This window comes from Ambystoma mexicanum, chromosome 8 (assembly GCF_040938575.1).
Source record: "Ambystoma mexicanum isolate Mex_15411 chromosome 8, UKY_AmexF1_1, whole genome shotgun sequence".
Taxonomy (NCBI): Eukaryota; Metazoa; Chordata; class Amphibia; order Caudata; family Ambystomatidae; genus Ambystoma; species Ambystoma mexicanum.
In genome coordinates, this window is record NC_090929.1 from 400,891,734 (window position 1) to 400,914,308 (window position 22,575).

The 22,575-nt window shown below is 44.7% G+C and overlaps 1 protein-coding gene across 5 annotated transcripts in view; it reads right to left on the reverse strand.

Moving 5' to 3' along the window:
• Positions 1-22,575, reverse strand: part of HDHD3 (haloacid dehalogenase like hydrolase domain containing 3) — a 71,774-nt gene that overhangs the window by 38,598 nt on the left and 10,601 nt on the right. For 2 of the 5 annotated variants that reach the window (XM_069609897.1, XM_069609896.1), the window contains one exon: positions 14,245-17,429. The exons of the other annotated variants lie outside the window; for them this stretch is intronic. In XM_069609897.1, the coding sequence (XP_069465998.1) occupies positions 16,697-17,410 (714 nt within the window). In that variant the 5' untranslated portion in view covers positions 17,411-17,429 and the 3' untranslated portion in view covers positions 14,245-16,696. Of the gene's footprint in view, positions 1-14,244; positions 17,430-22,575 lie in introns of those variants that run through there. 5 annotated transcript variants of the gene reach the window in all.

A 22,575-nucleotide genomic window follows, 5' to 3' on the forward strand; every position in this document is an offset into this window, starting at 1 on the left:
GTCTCTCCTCGTTCTCTGTTGCCCCATGATTTGCATGGGGTCTGTCTGGTGTTGGCAAGCCAGATGGTAGGTCCAATTTCTGTTTGTCAATTGCATTGCTACGGTTCTGGTCTGGTTTTTTTTGGTGGCGCCCAGCTGCACGTTGGCAGTTATAGTCCTGAAAGAGAGGGAAGAGAACTCTCTGCAGAAAAGTTAATGGGATGCATCATATGATAATGGGGTACCCACATCAACAGTCATGGCACCAAAGGAGTTTTTAGGGACTGGTGTCCCCCAAACTCTCTCACCCCGATTCTGGGACAGGGCTGGCTGTGTCTCATGGCCTGCTACGCCACTTGTCCTAAGTCGGGAGGGGTCCGTGTCCCCCCCCAACAGGGTCATGACCCTTTGACATTACCAGATAATTATAAGGCATATGGTTTTTGACTAACCATTTTTCTTTCCCCCACTTTCAACATTGATGTTTGTGCTTCACATCAATATTTGAAACTGTGTGTTTCGCCTCCGTATGATTAGGATAAAACAAATTTGCATTACCTTTTCAGAAAATTCTATCATTAAAAACCTTTGACTCGCTGCATAGATTTAGATTACATTTTCCACAAAAATACGTTTGGACTGGTCCCAAAATGGAAATATTAGGATAAATGTGTAAAAAGTTCAAAAGTTTTTAAGGAAAAAAAACACGTCGTCTTTCCTCAATTCAATTTCCCATAGAGTAAAATGCTTCCATTGAACATCCGTAGCATGAAAACCACTGGACATAGTTGCACCAAAAGAAACAAGTTGGACACAAACCCTTGCAGATAATCCTTTTTTTGGCTTGGTGTAAATCTGTGCAGTAGTTTTTAAAAAAGTCGACAGAGAAAGGGGTACCCCAGTCAAAACTATAATGTATATATCTCCCATAGTGGATTGCAGAAGTGAGGCTTTTCAGAAATGAAATCAAATGGAAAGCGGAAAAAGAAAAGAGCTTAAAACAAGATTTCGAGTAGAGAAAGGGCCGGTTTCACATTAAAGTAAAGGTGAGGCTGGAGGAAAGAAGACCACATATGTAGCGTGGGGTAGGATGGGGCCTGTTTTGTGGCATTACATGTTTGTTTTAGCAGGGAAATCCCACAGGATACATGCAAGATTGCCAGGGTAATGTCACAAGAGGCGCTAGAAAAAATAAATGTGCCACACATACCGACATGTGAAAGGGCGCAATAGAAGTCGATCAGGGAGGATTTACACAAGTGAGCCAGAGGGAGGTTCTGAGAAAGGAGGAGGGAGGGACATGGAGAGTGGCAGTGGGGATGAGAAAGTCTTGTACATTGTCAAGCGTTTTCCTACTACCGCAGAAATGATCACTGGGAATGATTAGTGCAGTGACAGAAGGTGGCAATGATGTGACTGTGGCTTGTTAATGCTGGAATTACTGCAGAAATTGAAGGAGATAGGTTGAAAAGGGGCATAGGTCAATGGGCAGTCACCCATGCACCTTCAGTTGTGGTTATGCAACAGGAACATGGCGTATGGGTTGCTGCTATGGGTCACAGTCTTTTGCCTTACTTTGCAATGTGAACAGTGGGTTGTGGTTAGTTACTAGGCAGGAGGATATCAGCCACCAAGCTATGGCCCGGAGCGACTGACAATGAAAAGTGGGCTTCAGTGGGCTTCAGTCTTTTATAATAATTGGTGCAACAAGGACAGTGACCATGGCGCATAGCAAAACCTTTGAAATTCAATGAAAACCTTTAGTAAAGTAAGCGTTAAGACCAACCAATTCATCCCATCAAACCCTTGGAATTTGGCGGATGTGGGACGTGATAATAATCTTAACTCTGCGTCACACCACCCATTGATCAGCCATGAGCACATAGATGGGATCACAGCAGGGAGCAACAATGAAGAACAATTATGTCATTGGGGACATCTGCAGTGGGGCAGGGGGGACTCAAGAGTTAAAATTGTCGTCTCTTCCCACATCTGCTGAATTACAAGGGTTTTGTTGTGATACATTGGTTCATCTTAAATTTGTCTTAACTAATGTTATATATTGTCACATGCCATAGAAAACACTCCAAATCTCAGAGATGGTTCCAGGGTTTTTATTGAACATTTTAGAATATTTTGGCAGAGCGCAGGAGCGTTTCTTGCTCTCTCTTCTCTATGAAGCATTTTCCTCCCTAGCCCAGGCCTCCATTTCCCCAGAGTTAACATCCAGAGATTATTGACCCCTACAGTCTTTTTTCTAACGGGCTGCCAATGAGGGCCTAAAGGCAGTTGCCTTATCTATCTAAGCATCCTCTGGAACTTTCTAAACTGGGCTGTTAGATCGACATGGAATACAGTGTTGTGCCTTCCAGGCACTGAAGCCCCACCCTATCGTCTTGCATTCACACCCTTATGTTTCTCTCCCTATTTCCCTCTGTCCCTCTCCTTTCCTTCTCTCTACTACTCCAACCAGTATCTCTTCTCTATACCTGCTCTTCCATCCCTCTGATGTTCCTCGTTCTATTGCCTACCTCCACTCTCTGATCTTACAACCTAATACGCTCTCTCTCCCTCCTCAAAACCACTACTACTCTCCCCTCTTGACACTTTTACTACTCTCGCCTACTCTCGCCTCTCCACCCTGCTAATACTCCACCCTATCCACACTACTCCCCACTATTCACATGACTGCTTCCCCACCTCCTTCTACTCAGTCACCCTCCTTTCACCCTCCCTATCACTTTCCACTCACTCTCTACAGTCCCTCTGACACTCACAATCCCCCATCTTGCAAACCCACTTCCAACATAATGCCACGTCCTCCTTTTCTCTAAATCGCCTCCACACTCTAGTCCACCATACTTCCACTTGCTGGACTCTTTATCTGCCACCTTCTTCCCTGAACAACCCACAACTTGTGGCCCATTGGTCCTGCCTTCCCCACAGGGGCGGTGTTAGAACAATCAATGTGTAAGGAAGGCATGGTATCAAACAGTGAAGACAGACACAAGTGATCTCAGTTCAAGGGTGTTTATTGAACTTTAATGGGTTGGTTGAAGGTCTATCTACCCTAAATCTAAGGATGGGAGCAAGCTACGACTGTCAAATGATAATAACACAGTCCGAGTCGAGTCTCTGTCAAAATAAAAGGGCTTATACTAATAAACCTATTGCCAATCCTTACTTCTAAATACAAAAGAGCATGGTACAATAATGTATGCAACAAAGAAAAGCGTTCAAGAAATAATATGTCAGGACATTTGAGCAGTTGGCTTCCTTTCCCCACGCTTTCAGCACGGGGCAAGGTGGCAAGATGGAGCTTTGTACACACTCTGGCTTTTCTGCAACAAGGACACAGTTCAAAGGAAAGCCTTCTGCCAAAGTCTCTTTTCCAATAACAGTCTCTTACTGCAGAGGGCCTGTCGAAACAAACAAATATTCCATTTCTATTGGGATCTTCACATATACAATTCTCACTTCCAGTATTTATCATGGGCCTCCTTCCTTCAGGCTTAGACCCTTTGTACTACAATGGTTCAGGCACAGACCACAGATCTCCCTTGTTCGGGCTTGGATCCTCTTGATATCAAAATCGAAGACTTTCGAATGTGCAATGGGTTTTGCTTTAACCGTCGCAGGACCACTTTGATTCACTTCATTCAATATTCTCATCAATCTTTTGGCTTTCATGTCTTTTGGTGCAATACCTTACAGAGTCCTTTGATTGAACACACTCACAGTGCCGGACCATTCTGTTAACGGTACCGTATCCTTCCGTCTGAAGGTCAAACATTCATCAGCAGTTTAGTTTTACTCGCATTTTTCATCACACGCGTTTAACAATGTTTGTTTCAGCACTCGTTATACAATGTTGCAGCTTGCAATCTTGACTTCAACACAAACCGGTCTTGCATTGGTCTCCCCAACTCACCAGCTGTGTTGATATCTCTACTGTTTCTTTATTCTGGGAGCCAAGGACGATACCCGGCGGCTGCTGCTCCTCCCCACCTTGGTTGGTTACGCGGGAGGCCCTTCGATATCTATGACACACAATGTAGGAGCCTTCAGTCTGGTTTCCTGGCCTTATCCTTTCGGCTTCGAAGGTTTCTGGAAAGTAAAGGTTTCTTGCCAAAAAGGTCAAGGGTATTTCCCTCCTTGCAAACCCTTCTTGGTTTCCCGTCTTTGTCCCCTCGTTCAGCTGCTGACTCGAAACTGCTGTTCCTCCATGTGTTTTGCCTTGCTCAGAGTGTGCTCTCATGCTCTGCCTTTTATCTGTGTGGGGAAGTTTAATGGAAGTCAGGTGTGTGTGATTATCAGTAATTGCCTCACTTTGCCTGACCATAGTAGCGGGACATGTCAGGTACACTGCTCGACTGTGAATCTGTTTTCTCCCAGAGCGGCCTGTCCATGTGAAAGTGTTAGAGAGGGGAAGGTGGCGGCTGTTAAAGTTCCCACATATCCTACCTGGTAGGATGGGGTAAAGGGGTAGGGATACTGCATCTCGCCATCAGTCTGGATCCAAAGGCGGAGACTGTGCCCTGGCCACCTGAGAGAGAGATACCCGGGGACTAGCGGGTGAGACACCGTCTGGCTTCTCACAAAGTTTACAAAAAGGGGACTAAGCCCTGCCCGTTTCTTCCAAGCAGGGGACGTTGTGCAGCAACAATTGCAGCCTGCATTGCAGAGTGTCCCAGTTGATGTTAGGCGGCCGCGTTGCAGTGAAATTCAAAGTAGATAATTAATAGCTGTGTGAAAACTGCTCCATGGCAAATCTGCGTTGCATTGTCTATGTTAGATTCGGCACTGCAGTTAGTGCAATGCGTTTGCCGGTGCTGGGGAGCAGTGCCCTAGTATCCCTGAATGCTGTGCAGGATCCCCATCCTTTTGTTTTCTGGATCGCTTTCTCCATGCTTTTCCTGGCAGCTATATGACTGGATGAGTCTAATGTGAGGCGCTGTTGGATTGCTGCCTTGCGGGCGGTCTGTCCAAACTTCGGCTGCCTCATTAATTGGTCTACGAGTAAATGAATGAAACTGGCTAGCATGGCTCTCAACAGGTATATGCTAATTCAAAGTTGTACTACCAAGAAACATGCAGGCACTGAGGGAGGGGATAGAAACCGGGCCCTCCCATCTTTCCTCTCTAGGGTAGGAATGGCTGTGGTTTCCACTCTGGTAGGCCTTCCATCCCAGGCTTAGAGGGGTTTCTATTCGCCCTTGGCAAGGTCAGATTACATACCTTGTCACACAACTCCGCACTTTCTTTCAAGTTCTCCTCATCCCCTGGGTCATTAGATATCTGGGGATACCAATAAAAAGGAATGTATATGCTTGTTTGGCCCAGCGCTATGCTCAACTCAAAATGAGTATGGCGATAGGCCCAAGAACCACCTCATTATGCAGGGATTGCTGTGCTTATTGTTTGCCATTCAGACTAAGGGGACGCAATCAGTGATATGTTTAAATCATCACCACATTAGGTAGTACCTCAAACCCAATATGCACCTTTTCATAGCTAGATAATCAAGCTCAAGGATTGGTTAGTTTCTTTCATGGGGAAAAACCTTTCAGCTTATAAACATTATAGATTTGTGTCTCCTCCTTCTTACACCTGTGATAATGCAGCCCCAAGACCAATGGATGAAGCATCCATCTGCAAGACAAACTCTTTGCTGAAATCAGGCATTTCTAGTGCAGCACTTCTGCAAAGAGCATTCTTGAAACTGTCAAAGACTTCCTGTGCTCGTGGATCTGATCGGATAATGTTAGGGTGACTCTTTCCATCTTGTCTATAAGTGTCTGACTTTTTCTGACAAATGTGGATGAATCGTCTTTAACAGCCTACCGGACCAAGGAAGGCACGGACATCCTTCTTAGAGATGGGTCTTGTTGCTTTATGGACTGCCTCCACTTTCATTTGTTGAGCTGATACTTGACAATTGCCAACCTAGAACCCTAGGTATTTGGCTGGATTGGCAATTAGATGGGTTTTCCATAGTTGAACACAGACAGCTGAAAAGTGCATGATATGTTCTTCCCATGTTGAGCTGTATATTATATCCCATGTTGAGTTGTATATGACAATGTTGACTAAGTATGCCCTGACAAATGCTCAACAAGCAGGAGAACTTGGTCCATTCTTCTCTGAAAACTGTCAGGCGCTCCATAAGCGGTAGCACGGGAAACTGGAAGAGGCCCTAAAGGGTCGAAAAAGTGTTCTTCGGCTTAGCTTCTTCCCGGGGCACTTGTCAGTAACCATTTCTCTGATCTAGGGTGGAGATGTATCTGTCCTTTTCCAATGTACCTCCACTAATTGATTTGGCTAGGATATCGGATAAGCATTGAATTTTGAGATTTCTTTGAGATGGCTGAAGTCAATACAAAATCTCCAGGTATTGTCTGGCTTGGAAACAAGGACGATGGGTGAAAACCACTTGCTGTAGGACCTCTCAATCACCCCGAGGTAAAGCATCTTTTTAATTTCTTCTTTAATTATTTTTTCCTGTTTTTGGTAACTGGTAGGGTTTTGATATGATATGATAGGTTATTTATAACGTGCTTAATACCCAGAGGTTTATAAGCGTAGAACCGGGGATCGTACCTGTGTTGCTCCATGTTGTCTTGCTTCCAATGCACGCACGTTGCCCCTGAGCTAGAAATTACAACCTTTCCTAAGAGCGTCGGGATCTTGTGGAAATCCCTATCACCTTCCCAGGTTGCGTTGAGAATATGTCCAAATATCTCCCTATAAATTCTGCCAGTTCTTGATGACTAGTGGTGGAATAGATTCACTGGTAACATAACCCCCATGGACCTCAGTTGGAAGGGTCATCTCTCAGGGATTGTTGAATAAAAAATGTAGTTGTGTTATACTGTTTTCCTTCCATACTTTCAGTTTATGTGCTACATTTGAGATGGCTTGCATCTATCTGCTTGTTGTACCTTGGGGGTAAGAAATGATACAGTTTCCGTAAGGACATATGGCGCGTACCATCTAGCAAAACAGTTGTTTTGGTTGGGAGAAATACCATCACTTATCACCTGCTTTAGAGATACCTATCCAGGCATCCTTGTTGTATGCTTTCTCTTGTCAGGCTTGAGCTTCTTGCATAAGGGTTAACACCAGATCTCCATATGTTCAAGTGTTTTTACCATTGGGTGGTCACTGGTCTGCCAGCTGTCTGGTGCTTCCCATTCCTCCCGCATGATATCCAACCCATCATGGGAGTCCGACTGATCAAAACCCGTGCAAAGTGAGAGAATCCTGTAATAGATTGTGGTGTCTTTGTGGTGGTAAACAGAGCCCACAGGATCAGGTTGTTCCACTTTCTCCAGTCTTCGGTGATCAGCCTCCTTAAGATACGCTTCAGGGTCAGGTTGCACAGCTCTATGAGGCCGTATCTGGGACTGGTATATCGAAGTCCATAGGGTTTTAATGTTCATCAGGATCTTCATGTCCCCCTTTAATTTTGAAATGAAACTGCTACCACGATCGGTTAGGATTTCACCCGAAAGCCAACTCAGATGAAATGAGGTATGTGAACCTTGTCAATGGCTTTACTGGTGCTGCTTCTCAAAGGGAATGCTTCTGGATATCAGATTGCATAGCCCAGAATTATCAGCATGTACCTGTTGTCAGATCTTGACAGTTCCAGGGGTCCGACTATGTGCATTACAAATCTGAAGGAGTGTATGTCTATGAATGGTAAGGGTTGAAGGGGATCATGGGGAACATCATCTGTGGACGTTGTTTGGCAGATTGGACAACTGGCACAGCACTGTTCTGCTTCAGTGTATACTTCAGGCCAGTAGAATCTTCTTTAATAGAGTCTTTTGTGTCTTCTCTAACTCCAGATGTTCTGCCATCAGGTTACAGCACACCAGCTCCAACATAGCCCTTCGGATTTGCTTCGGTAGCACAATAGGTGATAGTTCGTTCCGTAGCCCCTTGGATTCTTATCAATTTGGTATGGAAATCCCTTCTTGACTTTTGACTCTACATTCTTGTGTGCGTGTTCTAGCAGTGAATCAGTTCTTTGGGCTTTGGTGAACTCCACAGATGCAGGACTCGGGATTTTTTCAGGACGGAACCACCACCACCTGTACCACTGTCATCTCCCCGAATCTGGCATCTGCTTGGTTAGTCTCGTTTAATGTTTCCACCTCCTCAATCTCCATTACAAGAATCTTCTTACATATTAGTCGGTTGACTGGGCGGAAAATCTAGTGCATGCTTACCAGGTTCAGGTCCCCATGAAAATACCCATCAACCACATTAGCACTAGAATAAATCCAGAAGATGTTTAAAGCCTAATGGGTGATATTATATTGACAAAAAGTAATAATTTGCATCTCATGTGGGAGTTAAATTTGCACCACTCTATATAATGGCTCCTGGTTTCCACACGTAGCTCCTGCTTACTGGGTGATGCCAGATACCTAGGAGCTGCTTTTAGTTCCTGCTAATTAAATCCTTACTTCGATCCCTGTAACGGTAACCACCAGACCTGTTTAAGCTCGCTGCTGGACTTTCTAAACTGGGCTTACACTAATAATGTTGTTAGCTCTACACAGAGATTACAAAGTTGTTACTATCAGAAACTCAAGTGCTACTCTGTCATCTTCTGTTCACACACTGATGGTCCTGTCCCTATTTCTCTCTGTTGCGCTCTCTCACCTCCTTCCACTCTCCTCCCTACTACTCCAAATGCCATCATTCCTCTCTCTCTCCCTTACACTTCCTCTTTTTTCCCCTTAATGTTCCACACAGTATTTCCTATCTCCAATCTTCCACCCAACTTGCTCTCTGTCCCCTCCTCAAAACCACTACTACTCTCCTTTCTCTATACCACTACTACTCTCCACTCGCCACACTATTGCTCCATCCCCTTCTACTCAGACACCAATCACTTTCCACACTCCCTCTAACACTCCCTCTCACCCACCTTGCACGCCCACTCATAATACAGTACTGCTTGCCTTCACCAACAAGTACCTCACCTTTTCTCTAAATTACCTGCACACACCAGTCCACTCCATGATCCTTCTTCTTGCTGGTCCCCTGGTCTTCAACTGTTTCCCTCTTGGACCTCACTCGAATAACCCATGACTTCTTGTTTCCTGCCGGCCCTATATTTTACTCCCTTCTTCTCTTATTGGACTTCTGGCCCTAACCAATAGGGTCCTGTGGTTCCCCACCCGAGAGGCGCTACAACAATCAAAGTTTACATTTAGGGGGCTAATACCCACCCCTTTATTCTGTGTGGGGCTGCCGTGCTGCAAAAATGCTGGCCCACTTTGCAATGTGCAAGTTCATTTTAAGCACTTTGTTGCAGTGAACTACACAGTAGGTAAGCAGAGGTCTCTGTGAGGCAAGTCCTTATTGCATTGTCCATGTTAGGTCGGACACAGCTGATACTAAGTCATGTGTGCTGGTCCTGGCATTTAGAAGACTGGAATCATGCGCTTGTGGATTGCGGTCTTGTGGGCAGTCTGTCTAAACTTCGTCTGCCTCATTAATTGGTCTGTCTGCCTCGTTAATTGGTCTATTAGAAAAAGAAACTGAACAGCATGGTTCTTAAAAGGTATGGGGTGATTCAAAGTGGTACTGGCAAGAAACATGCAGGTCCATGGGAAGGGGATAGGAACAGCGGCCCTCCCAAACCTCCACCTTTGACCATCTGGTGTAGTAATTGCTCTGGCTTCCATCCTGGTAGGCCTCCCAGGCCAGGCTGAGAGGAATTCCTATCCCCTCTTGACAAGTTCAGGTTACTGACCTTGTCACAATACATGGATTGTATCCAGTGTTTCAGAAAAGCTCCTTTTTTCAAAACTACCACGGTGCATTGACGTTTGCGTCTTAGGAGTTCTGAAAAGTACCTCTTTCGATTCCTGGCCCCTTGCCCACCTCCCCTTCCAACTCTGCAGTCACCAGGCGACCCCACCAGACCTCTTCTTTGCCCTTCCCTCCAAACTCCCTGGTCCCCAGCCCATTCCCCCCCTTCCAGAAAGACCCCTCCGAACTCTCCACTTAGTGCTCTCCACTTCAGATTCCTGGATTGCGTAATCAATGTTTTGTGCTGGTTGTATGCAAAACATTGACTAAGCCATCCAGGAAGAGCACCTATGTGTGTGTGTGTGTGTGTATATAATTGCTTCTGTGGATTTTAACATCCTTGACTTTTAATTACATGGGTTTTTCTTAATATGTAGTATTTATATACATCTGTGCGGGCCTCCAATTCTTGAAAATCTCTTTGTTTTGTTAACCGTACTACTAGACCATTTCCCTGATCTTCAACGTCGAAACCTAACTGCTCAGCCTACACTACCCAGAAGGAATTTGGTTAGGACCAAGTGTGAAAAATACTTACTAATTTGCTAGGTTGGCTTCTCAGAATTTTACACCAGTGCTGATTCTGAAAACTAACAGTAGGGGAGCCAATGTAGCCCAGAACTAGGTTGGGGGTGGTGGGGAGTTAAAGGAGCCAGAAACACCCTAGGAATGGAGGAAGGGGGAGTGGTTGAACATATAGGGTGCTGGGTAGTGAAGGAAGCCCAGAACCAGCCCAGGTATGAGTGGTGGATGGAGAGGGTGCGAAGTAGTTGGGTTAATAGTTGTTTCATTAAGACAGATCAGATTGTCAAGCAAAGTAATTTGGTTCTGCAAGTTGATTGAATGGACGGCCACCTTGCCAAAAGCTTGTGCATCCTGAAAGAGAAATCGGCGGACAGTGAGGGCAAACCAAGCAAACAGGTTTTAACTTGAACCTTTGCTTGGGTGCAGAATAGCCTGCTCCTCACAGTCTTCAACCAGCGAGGACTGATCATTGTTTGAGCTGCGCTCAATCAGGGCTCGTCTAATTGTATTTCTTCATTTTGTATAGAACAGCTGTGGCCACATTGTTTGTGCTGCGCTCAATCAGGGCTCGTCTAATTGTATTTCTTCATTTTGTATAGAACAACTGTGGCCATTCCTGGCATCATGGCCCAGAGTCATGCTGAGTAAATCCTGTATAGGAGGTTTTGTAATAAGCTGTGTGGAACACACAAATGAATGGGCATGGGTTTCACTTATAAATCCTGGCTATATTTGCACCAAGCAGGATCAACGGGGACAATAATGTCTGATCATTCAAGACCAACAAAATAGTCTTTCACACTTACCTCCTACCAGCGTTGTGGGTTTCTTGAACCCTTGCAGTCCTTTTAAAGAGTGCCAAGTGCCCAATACCTACTTCCAGACTATTGTGGGTGTGCTAAAGATTCACAAACATTTGGCAATGATCACCTGTTTTAGGTGTAATCCTGGTGATTCTTGCTGTCTTCTCGGACCAGTAAGATTGTAGCTTTGCTGTGAGATGAAGCAGAAGTCAGGATTTCCCAATCTCACTGCAGCTGCCCTTGTCTGTCCTATGCTGTTGGAACCTGGCCTGGTCTGCTAGCCTAACTCTTCTCTATACTTCTAGCCACAAGCATGTACCACTGCCTGCCGTCTTGACCGGACTGTACGAGGTATGGGCATTAGGAACCACCTGACATCGTCTAGCTGTGTCCTACACCTTCTTCCACATATCTGTTACTTCAACTTCCTGTTAACCACCTGATGTTGCCTCCAGTTCCCAGTTACCACCTCATGTAATCACTTCTTCCTGAAAACCACTTCCTCCACATGATGTGTCCACCTCCTCCTGATTATTGCCTCCGCCATTTAATGTCAACAGACCCTACCGATAATCACTTGGGCATCCACAGATAACCAGCTGCTCATGTGGCCTCCTCTATCTGATGTTACTACCTTATCCTAATGCCCACCTTCACCTGAAGTAACCTTCTCTGGGCAACCACTTCCTCCAACTCCCACTCTCCAACTTGCCTCCAAAATCTCCCCAATACTTCTAACAATGTCTTCAGCACACTCCAGCTCCTGCTGCATCCACACACTCCAAAACAAACTGGTTGGCTGAAGTTCTTGGCCTACATAGAGACTTGTCTCCTTTCGATGGGTTCTGATGCTTTCCAACTCTGTTAGACTATTGGGCCAGGGCTGGGATTAGCTAATGTTTCTAAGCTCACCTGTACTAGGTTTGGGGGCTTTGAAAAAAATGTCTCTGATGGTTCTAATTTTCGGTTCCATGACCTTCAATAGACACAGCAGTGCTACATCTCCACACTGCATTTGAAACTGACTCCACCGTCAATGCTGATAGTTCTTTTAAGTATGATGCTTGATTCAATGGATGTTTGTAATGAATCTCTCATGTACAGAAATCCCTTAAACTTAAAGGGCAAGCTCATGCAGTCTTCCTTTCAAAGTTGCTTAGGTTGGAGAGGGTTGGGGGCTCACATGGGGGTGGCATTAGATTGTCCCATGCCAAGTGGTGGGTGCCACAGGGTGGTTCAGGGATCTTCTCAATGTTGCCACAGGTATACAGTGATATTACCGAATTTACAACAACAAATAACTTTTATAATTAACAATAATTAAGAAACAATGTCGATTTTCTTTATAAAAGTATATATGGGGGTGGTGTAAGGGATTAAAACTGGTGGGGAGGGCGTTAGGGTGGGGTAATAAAGCTAGGGAAACGGGGGGTTTGGGAGTGGGACCCCCTCCCAAAAATGGAAATAAAAAATAATTAGATTTGATTTCATTATTTTAAATTCGTTATAAAAGGATTTGTTATTGTCTGCTTTGTTAAAAACACATGTAACTGCTGCCACCCGGCCCATCACCCGCTCTGGGAAGTGCCCAGATCTGTCCGTCATACCTATGACCGCAGGAACCAGACAGAAGACTTTGTTACAGAGGCTAGATTGAGAAAGCCAGTAACAAGCAATCCAGTTAGAAAAGCAACATTTTAAGTACTCTACTATAGCAATAAACATCCATTCAGAGCGTTATACCATATACCCTATTCTGAGGGCTATACCAGGTGGTAAATACCCAGGGCCCATGATAACGCCGGGCACCAGTGCTGTTCCACCCTATTCCATTAACAGAAAGTGTGATTATTGCTATTAGCCCTGCGAGGTCAACCTGCAGGCTTCTTAGAGCAAGCGTGCGACCCTTTGTTTCTTACACATACTTTCTCACCTAACATGGCTGCCATGAGATTGGAGGGCAATGCTCTGTGTGGAGCCCCAATTCCATTTTCACAGCGGCAAAAGGCAGGCGGTAAGGTGAGGAGGGTCACGAGGTGATGCAACCACAGGCGCTTTAGGCAAGTGGGGAGAGATGAAGGAAGCAGAGGTGAGCTGGAGGGAAGATGGCCGGCAGGTGAGTCCATCACAAGGCTTGCTCCAAACCCAAACTTAGTTGTGTAATTCAGCCCAGGTTTGGAGCAACCTATTTGAATGACATACGCAACAAGGGTGCGAATAAACTGAAGCAGGTCCAAGAGAAAGGAAGATGGACAGAAAATTCCACAGAACGGCCAATTGAACTGAGAAAGCGCAGCCATAGGCCACACGAAAAGTGGGGATTCAAGAAGTTTAGCAGAGTGTGAGCGTAATGAGCACCGGCTGGGGTTGGTAGCAAGACAATCTAGTGGTGAGAAAAGGGGGGCACCGATGAAGTATGTTTTTAAAACACAGGGCCCAATGCCATACACTTCCTATTACGTGGGTACTTTGCCAAGTTTGGTCAATATATATCTTTGTAGAGATGCTTCGTGGGCCTATAGGTTGGGAGGGTTTGACAGGGGATGGATGGGTGCTTTTGTGTGGGAAAGCACTTGAAAATCGAGGAGGTTGCAGGGGCTGGTGGAGGTGGAAAGGGGGCAGGCAGACGACATGGCTGCCCTCTGTTAGATACAGATGCCAGACTGAGCTGAAGGCAGGTAAGGTCATGGTAACAGGGGATCCTTTCTTGTATCTCTCTCAGGCGATCATGTGTGCTGCGCTTGCCCAATCAGGACACCTACCGGTTTATGGATGCAGAGACTATCCAAGGCTGCAGTGGGTGTTGGTGGTAGAAGAGGGCTTGGCGGGTGGCATGGCTGGCTCCAGTTTATACAGCTGCAAGGCAGGGACCGCGTTTGATGGATGAACATTTAGAGTAGGTTACAGTTGACCATATGGGTTGAATAATGAGAGTGCTCCGTTTGTTGCGTCTGCGATGTTAAGAAACCCTCATGATCGATAACAGCTAAAGATGACTAGGATGCAATAATCAAATAGGTTTTAAAATAATACTTAAACCCCAAAGAGTGACCCAAGTACATCAGTAAATGAAAATCTGCAGTCAGCGAATGAAATACAAATGTTCTTGTTTACGTGTTTATTGATTTCATATCAACACATATCTTTAATGACAGCAGCTTGACAAAGTGCGTATAGGTTTGCTATTTAGGTAATACTGCCATCCTCTTAACATTATTTCATAAGCATTTGAGACCAAGTCACTTGCTATGCCCCAGAGTTACAACCATGTTTAGAAGCTCCTGTTTCTATCCTGCAGATTGGAGAAAACCAAAGTAGCGGCAGAAAGAACAGCTTCCTCTTATTTGAGCTCCCATAAGACTCCCTACACATTGTGAACCCATAAGACTCCCTATACAGTCCCAGACAGAGGCCTACAGAAAGGCAAAAGCATCCGTTTTCTGGGAGCACGAGGACACCTTGTACTACAGAACTTCTTTTCTTTAAGGCAATGCTGGAGTGCTCTAGTATTGTCCGGGTAATTCATTTGGAAGGTTCCCAGAGAGGAGGGCCCTGCAGGTGGCAATGAACCAGATGGCCCTAATTGGATGGGAGAGTAGGGACCAGTTTGTAGAGCCCCAACGGAGTCAGTAGTCACCCTTAGCTATGCCACCTGAACAATCAAGACGGCCCTGCATGAGACTCCAACAAGACCTGGAGCCATAAAAGACTACCCTAGAAACCATTCAGAAGAATGGCGGTCAAAGCTAGAGACGCTTCCAAACCCTGCAGTTGAAAAGCAACATTGTAGTAGTACCAAGGTAGAAGGGCCGCCTTGCGGGTGGCGAGTGTGAACAGGGTGCAGTCCATTAACTTCAGGGAGTCCATAAGGAGCGGTAAGCAGAGCACAGACTGTGCAAGAAGAGGTATTAGAGGAGATGGAAGGAGAGGAGGAAGACTGAATGGCAGGCAACCGTTTGGAGCTCAGGGGAGGAATGCAAAGAAAGAAGTAGGAAAGACAATGAGCAGGTGGAGGGCAAGAAAGTAAAGAGGAAAGGTGAGAGTCCAAAAGAGGAAAACAACATGTGGAGGAACCAAAAGTGAAAGAGCGAGAGAGAAAGAGGGCCTGAGAGCGAGAGAAAGGACTATAAGGGAGAATGCAGCCCAGACTGGGACGCAAGCAAAATGACCAACAGCAGAAGGGTTGAGCTGGAGGAGGAGAGAAGAAAGGAGTCGATCCCAGAAAGAGCAAAGCCAAGGTAGAGAGAAAAGAGGAGAGGCCAGAAAGAAAAGCGGGAAAAGAGTGGCCCACGGGGGAGGTAAAGGAAAGATACATGGTACGAAAGAATGAAATAGCAGAAGGCAAAAGAGAAAGAGCAGAAGAGCAAGAGGCAGAGATTATCACAAGATGACCTAGATGGAAAAGGAGACAAGGAGGAGATTAAGAGGGAGTCAGCGAATGAAAACTTGAGAGGGAAACGAAACAGAGAGGAAATCGGGCAAACAAGGAAGCACAAAGCAAAAAGAGGCTAAAAGAGGTTGATAGGGTGAAGAAAGTATTAAAGAAAGAGAACGAATAGTAAATGAAATAAGGAGAACGTAAAAGACTATATTTTTCAGCGTATCGAGACATGACCAGAACAAAGGAGGTTTGAGAAACTGAGAAGGTGAATAGAAAGCTAGAATTCAAATTCAGACTTTCTTTTCAGTTCACCAACTTAATTATAATCCAGGCCTTAGGAAGTATGTGTCCTACAGCCCAAATTTAGGTTGCGACAGAACTCTGCCTAAAATCTCAGACTTGAAAATCGGTCGCCTCTGCTACCTCTCGACCAGAGCTGGATGTAAAACCTTTTGACCCTCTTTAAGAAATCATTTTATACAGGCCTTTTTATGACCTCACAGGAGAAAATATTATGGACTCTATTGTTCTGAACATAACATTCAAGTAAACCCCATGATTATGCAGTCAAAAAGAGGACCCCTTTGAAGACAAGCAGGGTATGTGAAGATTCTGACAATCTCAGTATTTTTGTTCCTACATACTCAGAGGAATTTACTCCGAGAACAAGAAAGGTGCCATATTCCATGCACAGAACTACATCTGGAGAACAATGGCAAGTAACCCATTCAAGAAAATGGAAGTACCAATGCTGCTTAAAATAAACCATTATTTAAAACAAAATCCCCAAAAAATGAGTTTGTGCTTGAGTGACAAGATCACTGGAGTCTATTAATATGTTCTGTGAAAGTAATGAAATGTCCTACTAAAGGAAAAATATATGACAATGAAAAATATGAACAACAGCCTACCTTTAAACAATATTAAGAAAGGGCAATTTTGAGAATTACTGATTCCCAATTGGCAAATATCCATCCACAGTGATATGAATGCAGTAGTTTTCAGACATTGAGGAGTGGACCAGTGTCCCACAGTCAAAGCGCTTTAAGGCCTCCCTGCCCATGGCTTACTCTTACTTCAGCCATTACCCCAAACTAAAACCAGGTTGCGCAAGCCAAACATACATTTGCAGTAAAGAGATTGGCCTACGCAGAATACATATTTATATCCACCTTTATTTAAGGTGGGCCAGCAGGTCCTGTGGGCACTCTAGCAAGTGATCTTGTGGCACATTGTTTTCAGCTTCCTCTGAGCGTCTACCAACAGAGAGGAGAAAGCTTTGCATTCCTGCCTCCCGTGCTGCCCTATAATCCTTTATATAATCATCTCCAATATGAGCAGCAACCTGTGGGGCAATGCCAGCCACATGCAGTGCATTCTGGAAAATCCGGATGTCTGGCTTGGCAACTCCTGACCTCTCAGAGGTCATGACAAATTCAAAATGGTGCCCGAGCCCGCAGCACTGCAGGACCTGTTCCAGTCTATTATCAAAATTGGAGATAACCGCCATTCGAAGGCCAAGCGTGCGGCATTGGTCCAAGGTCTCTGCCACTCCAGGTAAAACTTCCCAATTCTTCTCCGTGCAGAACTCATGATAGAGGTTCTCTGCTACGGCGGTCAGGACTCGGTCATCGTGGACACCAGAGAGCATGAATGTTTGTTTAACCACATCGATCCACCACTGCCTGGAGCTGAGCCCCTGGCTCAGCCCATAATTCGGAAAAAGCCTCTTCTTGGCACCGAAGGCCTGTAGGAAAGACTTATTGACAGCTTCAGGCTCTACTGGTATTCCCAAACGCCAGGCTTCGGCACAGTACTGCTCTCCCACTGATCGCCGCAGCTGCACCAAAGTGTCCATCACATCCCATGTTAAGAACTTAAGCCTCATGTCTGATCACACCACTGCCCTACAAAACAATAAAATCCATGACAACAGTAAAACATATATTTTTTCTTTTCTTTCTGTTAATTGAGATTATCAAATGATGATAACCTAACTTACAATATTTTAAACATGTACAAAATATAAGCTGGAACAAACATTCAATTTCATAGTCAAAGTAATGATCTTAAAATTAGTTATAGCATACTGCCATTTTATACAGTCTATAAGTAACAAATACTCATGAGCAGATCAGCAAAAGACATCGACATGAAAGGCGTACGTAGTCATGCTTTAAAGGATCAGATCCATGCATGGAAACGTGAAGCAGCATACATTCTGAGAAGTATCCACCAGATCTCTTTTATCCTCATATTTGAAGGAGGCTTTCTCTGAGATAACTAAACTGCCCATATCATCAAGGCCGCTTTCAACAGGAGCTTTCATTGGAGATTTCCAGTGGGGTAAGACGTCTCAAAATCAATTGCTTATTGACTGCATCTCTAACCTGCAGGCTGTATGTACGGCCTAGTACCCCACTACAAATGTGAAACTGTGCCACCTTCTTGAACTTTTTTTAATGTTTTCGTTTTACTTGGACTCCAATATATTCCACATTACGGCCCTCATTATGAACATGGCATGAAGTTGTAGGAAACACCCTCTGCAGTTGGTTGGAGGTATTTCATCCAGAAAAACTGATGCATTGTCGCTGGCGGAATTACCGCTAGAAGCCAAATCCTCTGAAACCTAATGGATTTCTATGAGACGTCGTACTTGGGAATAACAAAAACGTGCATATGGAGTATTTCCATACATACTGCATGTTATTAACAATATTTGAGTTTGACAGAATTACCACTGAGGCCAATAGTCTTTTGCTGTATCCATCAAAACTGTAGGTCTTATGAACAGTTTGATGTTTTTAAGTTTACCCTGTTTATCCACTCCTGCGTGGACAAAGGTCCATCAAAATCAGGTTCCCATCTGTTTTTATTAATTGAAATTACATGCAAACAATTTCGTCTTCATGTTTTTATGAATCCAGTCTGTTCACACATTACTTATGGTTCCATTCACAATCATTTATTTTAGATGCAGATCCCTCCATGATCTATTTCCTCTGGATAAAATCAAAGACATCATTCTTAACATCATTAGCTCATTGTAACCGGATCTACCACCCTCACTGAACCCAAAAATGTGACACGCTCCTTTACCGACTTCCATTTCTGGAGATTCCCCCACTCTAACATCACACTTTGCACCCTCTTATTTCCTTCCGCAGGCCCGTGGGGTCCCTTGAACTCCATTGTGCACTCCCTGTCGCCCTGGCCCCAGACCCACTTACCAGTCGTCTCCTTCTGCATGTGGTTTCAAAGAGAGGGGATGCACTGAACCCTGGCATTCCGCTCACTCATTACCGGACTTCTTCCACACTGTATGCAGCATCCTGACATGCCATCGGTGTGGTGCGGCGCAGACGTGTGGTGTCATTCATGTACAGCGTTAGGACTCACAAAAAATCATGAAACCTCAGCCAACCAGCTACAGACTTTAATAGAGCACCAGTGGAGCACTCACATGGTGGTGCTATTCTAGCACATAGAGCACAACACCATTTAAATCAGAGAGCACCTTCGGGCATTCACAAGGAAGTGTTATATAGAGTGCACTCAACGTTTGCAGAGTAATGGCTGGCAGGGACAAGGTTTAGCTTGTAGGTCGCTCATCCAGAATAGAAAACCACTTTACAGTGGCAATAGGAGGTATGCAGACTTTCAATCGAATTTATTTCCATCTAAAGTATGTCCATCGAATTTGTTCCAACGAAAGAATATGCATCGAAAGCATATTTTTGGGGGGTAAAGGGTTAATTTTGATTTGGTATGTTTTTAATGGTTAAAAATGGGTTAAAAACGGGGTGTTGGGGGCTCCCACCAAAAAAAGAAAAAAAATTAGGTGAAATGTTTTCAGTTGGAAATGATTTGATGGTACTTACATAGGATGGAAAAAATAGATGGAGAGACTAGCCAAATCAGGGAATATTTATGAGGTTTGTGAAAACCGCACACTGTATCAGTAAGACACTTAGTGCCTGATTCAAAGAGCGTTTCCCTATGAGATTGCGCCATTATAAAACGCTTCTGTGAATTAGGCCCTTAAACACCTACCCATGAGCTAACACCTAATCAGTCACTTAGCTGTACAATCTGTCAGTCAACTTACTGACAATGGACTCCAAAGCTCGACTGGAGGCACACCCAGGTTAATCCTCTAGTATTCTTACGCTTGAAAGGCTCGATGTAAGTGGGCACACCATACTAATGTAGATGCCAGAAATCATGCATTTTGTAAGTGATGGGGCTCATATCCTGAGTAGAGTTCAGGGAATAACTCCTAGTTTAAGCACATATTTTGATTGCACTTGTCAAAAACCATAGGTTATCTGCAGGTTCCAGGCTTCAACTCTGCTCAAGAACGAATATGTCAAACCCAACGGTCAAATTCTGACCGTTTCATTCGTGTTATTGGTTCTGTCATATAGACAAGTGGTGTCCACATAGTGTCCTTAAACAATTCCAAGTTAAAACAGCTTTTATTTAACACACACAAGTTCTCTCCTGTGTCAAACTCAAAGCATTAAGTGGCAGGATAGTCTCTGTCGTTTCAACAACTGCAACAAAGTGACAGTTTCCTTTTAAAGTTTGCAAGGTTCAAAGTACATTCAAGTTACTCACAATCTCAGCAGTACCCTCTCTCGACTTCTTCCTGCTCGTCTCTGGTTGTTGGTGGGATACGGCTACCCCCGATTCCCCTTGTAGTTCCTGTAGACATCACTGTTTCTCTACCATGGGCTGTAGGTAGACGGAGCCAACTGGGATTCCCCAGTTTCCACGGGCGGGTTAATGAGGGTTTGGACACCTCTCTTTCGTAGGGTCCTGATATTCCGCTTCACCACCTCGCTATACCTGCTCAGGGGATGGTCCTTCCCAACGCCACATCATCTGCTTGTTCCTCCTCCACAGTGGACTCGACCCCTTCAGATAGCAGTCTCACCCCAACCCCTTCCTTGGGCAAATCATGTCTCTCGCAACTGCCTGATCTTGTTAGATATTACTTCAGTAGCCTCCTGTACTTCCTCCTTTTGATTTCCTCAACCCTCTACTAATGTCTCAAAACAACCTCCTTCTAATGTCTCAATACAGCCTCTCCAAGATGTGTCCAATAAACCTACTCCTGATTCTCTTGTGTCTTCAACCTCCTACTCTCTCCACTCTTCCTCCAAACGTCTTTCTCGTTGTCCAACTAATTCCAAACTCTTGCTGCCGGCTCCTACTTCAAATACCCACAATGAGCGACTCTAAATTTAGGCTTATATAGCCCTGGCCCACTCCTTGGGGTTAGGCTTCCTGTGAGGGTCAACACCCATGGATGCAAATGAATGATGCTCTGGGATTGCCTGCACTTATTTTATTCACCAGTGTTTGCTTTGGAACTTTGGGGCCGACCAAAGGGCTGATACACCATATTGGATTTTACATTCACCAATTGAGGGGATGCTGCCACTGCAGGCATTCAGGACTCTTCTATTGGTTACAAGTGGCCTGGGAACTAGGCTTGTGCTCTGTGGGGGTGCCAACTGGTGGTGAGATAGGTAAACGCACTATCTACCCGAGTGAGCTTTCTGGGCTTTCACAGTAAGGAATCTAACCCTGAATGTGTTTATGAAGCTGACGTGATGTGTGATCCTTATTGGAAAGCGTGGCATACCTCTGATGTTGAGCAGACTGGCTGAGTGAGTGCGAAAATCAAATAGGTTGTGCCTTTGATGTCTGCGCAGACTTGCTAAACGAGTGCTGTAAGAAAATGTGACATGCCTCTGATGTTGAATTCCTACACCGCATGATTTCCTTTGATCACACAGTTTAGTTCTTTTAAAGGGGAAGTGTTTAAACATGTCTCTGCTCCAGGAATATACACATCTCTTTAGGACGAGGAAAAGCATTGCTTTACTGATTCCATATTGTTTAGGTGTAAGAGCAGTGTCCCTTAAAGGAACAGTGTCCATAAATGGCCACATATGACAGTCCTCTGCATTAGTGAGGGAGTACTAAGTATGGGTTAACTGGGGATCCTACCTGTACCACCCCCGGGACCATCACCCACTAGCTTGGGGAAACACCCGACCCCCATTGGCAACCTCACTAGATGTCCTCAGAATCAGGCAGAGAACTTTATTACAGTTCTTAACCCTTTCGCTCTGGGTCCTCCCCCGTTATACAACGCCTTAGTCCCTGTACTGCCCCCTGAGATGGTTGTCACTCCCCACAGTAACACTGGCTGACTAATGAAACAACGCTGATGTTGCAGTCCAGGTCCAGAGAGACAGGGAAATGAATGTCCTGTGGACCCACCCTCAGCTTCTGTTGAGATGGATTTCTAAAATCAGCCCCTGGAGGGAGGATTTTTAGGAGGCCACCCTCTTTTTGTAAACTAAGAAGACACTGAGAGGTTAGCCAAACACCAATCAACACAGTATGGACGAGTACTCTGGCTTAGTCTCAATAAAAGCGTGAGAGTGCTCTAGGGCTACGATGAGTTCACACAGAACATCACCAATAATTAAAGTTAGTCATTTAGTATATAGAATACCGTTATTTATAAGAGTTTTCTAAACAGACTAAGCATAAAAATCACGGGTAAGCATACTAATCAAAAAACATATTTCACATATATAGATATACACATTCACCTTTTAAGATAACATCACTTACTAGTAGTCAACAGGTAAGTAATTCAAGGCAAGAAAAACAGTAAGAATATATAGAATAATCACAACCCAGTTACCTCTGTTTTATGAAGTCCTGCCCTAAGAGATGTATGGGGCCTTGTGCCCAAAAAGTCACAAGTTACAACTAAGGTTTCTCCAGGGAGAATTGCTGCAGTGGGCTGTGGTAGTGATTGAAAAGTTCTTCAAAGTAAGGTAACTATTTACTTCAAATCAGGTAAGTAGCTCACTCTATTCTGTTACAAAGTTAAGTCTTAGGACATGATACCTGACCCAAGTTTAACGACCAAAGACCAGGCTAGGTCAGGTCAGAGGGAGTTAAGGGACAAGAACGGTCCACCACGTTACCCTATGGGAGACAGAACAGGTATGTTCATTT